We start from the raw sequence: 2574 nt of genomic DNA, 5'->3' as shown, positions 1-2574 counted from the left end.
ATAATAAGTATTATATGCATATACGGTATACACGTGTATATATGTTATATATATTTACAACCTAATAACGACTATTATCTTATAGACATTGACAGAATCCCTTGTGACAAGGGAGGAGAACATCAAGCATCCAGCAGAGGAACATGATGCCACACCTGGTATCAAGATACTGACCGTTGATATTCCTTCCATTGGTCGTTTTAGCAGCTGGGATTGTGCTGGTCACTGTGAGTACCATGTGACACATACCATGTTCCTGGGCTCGCGCAATTCAATCTTTCTTGTCAATTACGATATCACTTTGAAGAATTGTTATAAACGGGTATGTATTGAAAATACAGATTTTTTTTGTGATTTCAAAACAGCTATGTGTCCATTGTGCGAAATACTGCTGTATATTTTTATGTGTTAAACACATAAAAAAAACATGTACAACATCTTTCATAATGAATAATTGTAAATTTCAATGATGATAGACTTTAGAGACTTTGTAAAACATATACTGTAGAAGCATTATTTTATTGCATACCTTAATTAAAATTAATAACTTACAAAATAAACAGATCTAAATTTAATTTTATTTTTCAAGTTAATTTGCTTTTGTATTTAATAGAGACACTATATCCATTTTATAATTGTTATAATGTTTTTTTCATTTATTTATTTCAGGTTCTGTATTGGTTGAATTTAATTAAGGCAAGCCGGGCTCCAAACTACACAAGTGACCACATGGACCAATCGTATGTTATCTTGGTTGCTACGCATGTTGATTTAGTTGAGAACAAGCTGCAAGGTATCAAATATTATGGCATTCATTTTTAAAGTAGTTTTATTCTTAATATTAAAGTATTGCTTTAGCTTGGTAGTTAACATGTTATAATCATAGGGTAGAGGGTTCAAAATTTTGAGATGTCAGGTTTATTCTCACAGTCCATAAACGTATGAGAGTTATACTCAATTTATGTGTGAAAAAATGTTACACACATCCTGATTTAGAGAAAATTTCATTGCATACTACATTGCGTCCGTGTAAATCTGTGGAAGAAGCATGCATCCTATGTAATAAACAGGTAAGAAAAATGGACATCGCAGAGGGCAGTATAACACTCATGTGATTTTTAGCATGGATCTATATACATAATGCTCACAGAGCGCAGTTTATCTTTTACTGTGAAGTCGCACATTTGTTCACTGTCCAATTGTACCAACATTTATCAAGCTTTCGGTTACTCGTGTGGAGACAATCAAATTTTGGTAAGTATATCTTGGGAAGTTTTTGTAAAATTTATGATGCGTCTCTGTAAAATTTTGTCTGGAGGGAATCAGGTATTAGCTCATCCAATATTGGCAAATGTATTAGCTAGTTGTTGGATGTGAAAGAAATAAATGAAAATAAATTATGTTAAGAACAGTTCCTATTGTTACTGTCTGTAACACTTCCTTTGACTTAATTTCTGAAATATTATTTATTACAGCTTATGAGTCTGCTGCCCTCATTCATCAAGAAATGATGTCATTATTCAAAGATCACATGAATATAGTCGATGAAGTGATTCTGTTGAATTCTCACAAATCTCGAGAAAAGTCAACAAGGAAACTACGTGAAATAATTGAGCAATGCTCAGACTGTATTAAGGTATTATCATATTTATTAAGATTTGTTAAGATTAAAGGAATGAGAATTAAAAGTGGAAATTAAAGATCAATAAGATTTAGACAAAACATTATCATTCTCTGTTATCCTATAATTAAACATACACAGTTCAATAAATATGCTGTTATAATTCAACTTTTCGATTAAAAGATATCTACTTTATTTTTACTATTCCCATATCTCTCATTATCTGTGTATTTTCGGATCTATCATATATTTTTGAAAGTCTTCTCTTTTTGTGTCATGTTAAAATATTTTTTCAAAGCAAATAAATCTTTATCATTACATTATACAGTACATTAGATGCATATCTTTGCCGTTGTTGAAATTAATATTTTTTCTCATTTTATGTTTTCTTTTACAAAAGAAAAGCAAACGTCTACCAAAACTTTGCTCTCAGATGATCAAAAGAAAGAAGAATTGGGCTAGTGAGAATTACCCTATCCTAACATGGTCTGCATACAAGCATAATGTGCGAGAAATAGATCCACGAGTTGAAGATAGCTTCCTGCAGAAGGCTACTGAATTCCTGGTAGATTGTGGAGAGGTAAGTAATTAACTAGTTTGATGAAACTACAGCAGGTAAATGTAGGAGAATTGCGTATGGGCATGATCCGTGACTACCAAACTGCCGTAAAGAGGTGCTTAAGGTAGTTTCATGTTCACATTTGACAACCATAGGTTTTCCACACTTCCTCTGAATCTGAAAACTGACCCATTTGTCACGAATTCAGAAAGTTTGTATGTACTGTATAAAGAAGTGGTATCTTCTATCCTAAATAAACAGCGGATTGAACAGTTAATTTAATGTGAATGATGATGGTAAATATAGAATTAAATATATATTTTTATTAGACATTGTATTACAAATAATATAACTATTTTAAAAAACTCATATACAGGTATAATCAATTTATAAT

At 31.2% G+C, this 2574-nt stretch overlaps 1 protein-coding gene across 1 annotated transcript; it reads left to right on the top strand.

Moving 5' to 3' along the window:
• Positions 1 to 85: 85 nt before the first annotated feature.
• Positions 86 to 2201, top strand: LOC117104385 (death-associated protein kinase dapk-1-like; the record flags this gene model as incomplete). The annotated part of the gene is made up of 4 exons (XM_033245208.1): positions 86 to 322; positions 670 to 793; positions 1476 to 1636; positions 2022 to 2201. Coding segments are annotated over 4 exons (702 nt in total), but the record flags the coding sequence as incomplete, so codon positions are not given.
• Positions 2202 to 2574: the final 373 nt, after the last annotated feature.

This window comes from Anneissia japonica, unplaced genomic scaffold (assembly GCF_011630105.1).
Source record: "Anneissia japonica isolate Jap-2015-1 unplaced genomic scaffold, ASM1163010v1 scaffold51195_len2574_cov208, whole genome shotgun sequence".
Taxonomy (NCBI): domain Eukaryota; kingdom Metazoa; phylum Echinodermata; class Crinoidea; order Comatulida; family Comatulidae; genus Anneissia; species Anneissia japonica.
Note: the sequence above shows the minus strand (reverse complement) of the source record. Positions and strands in the feature narration are given on the sequence as shown.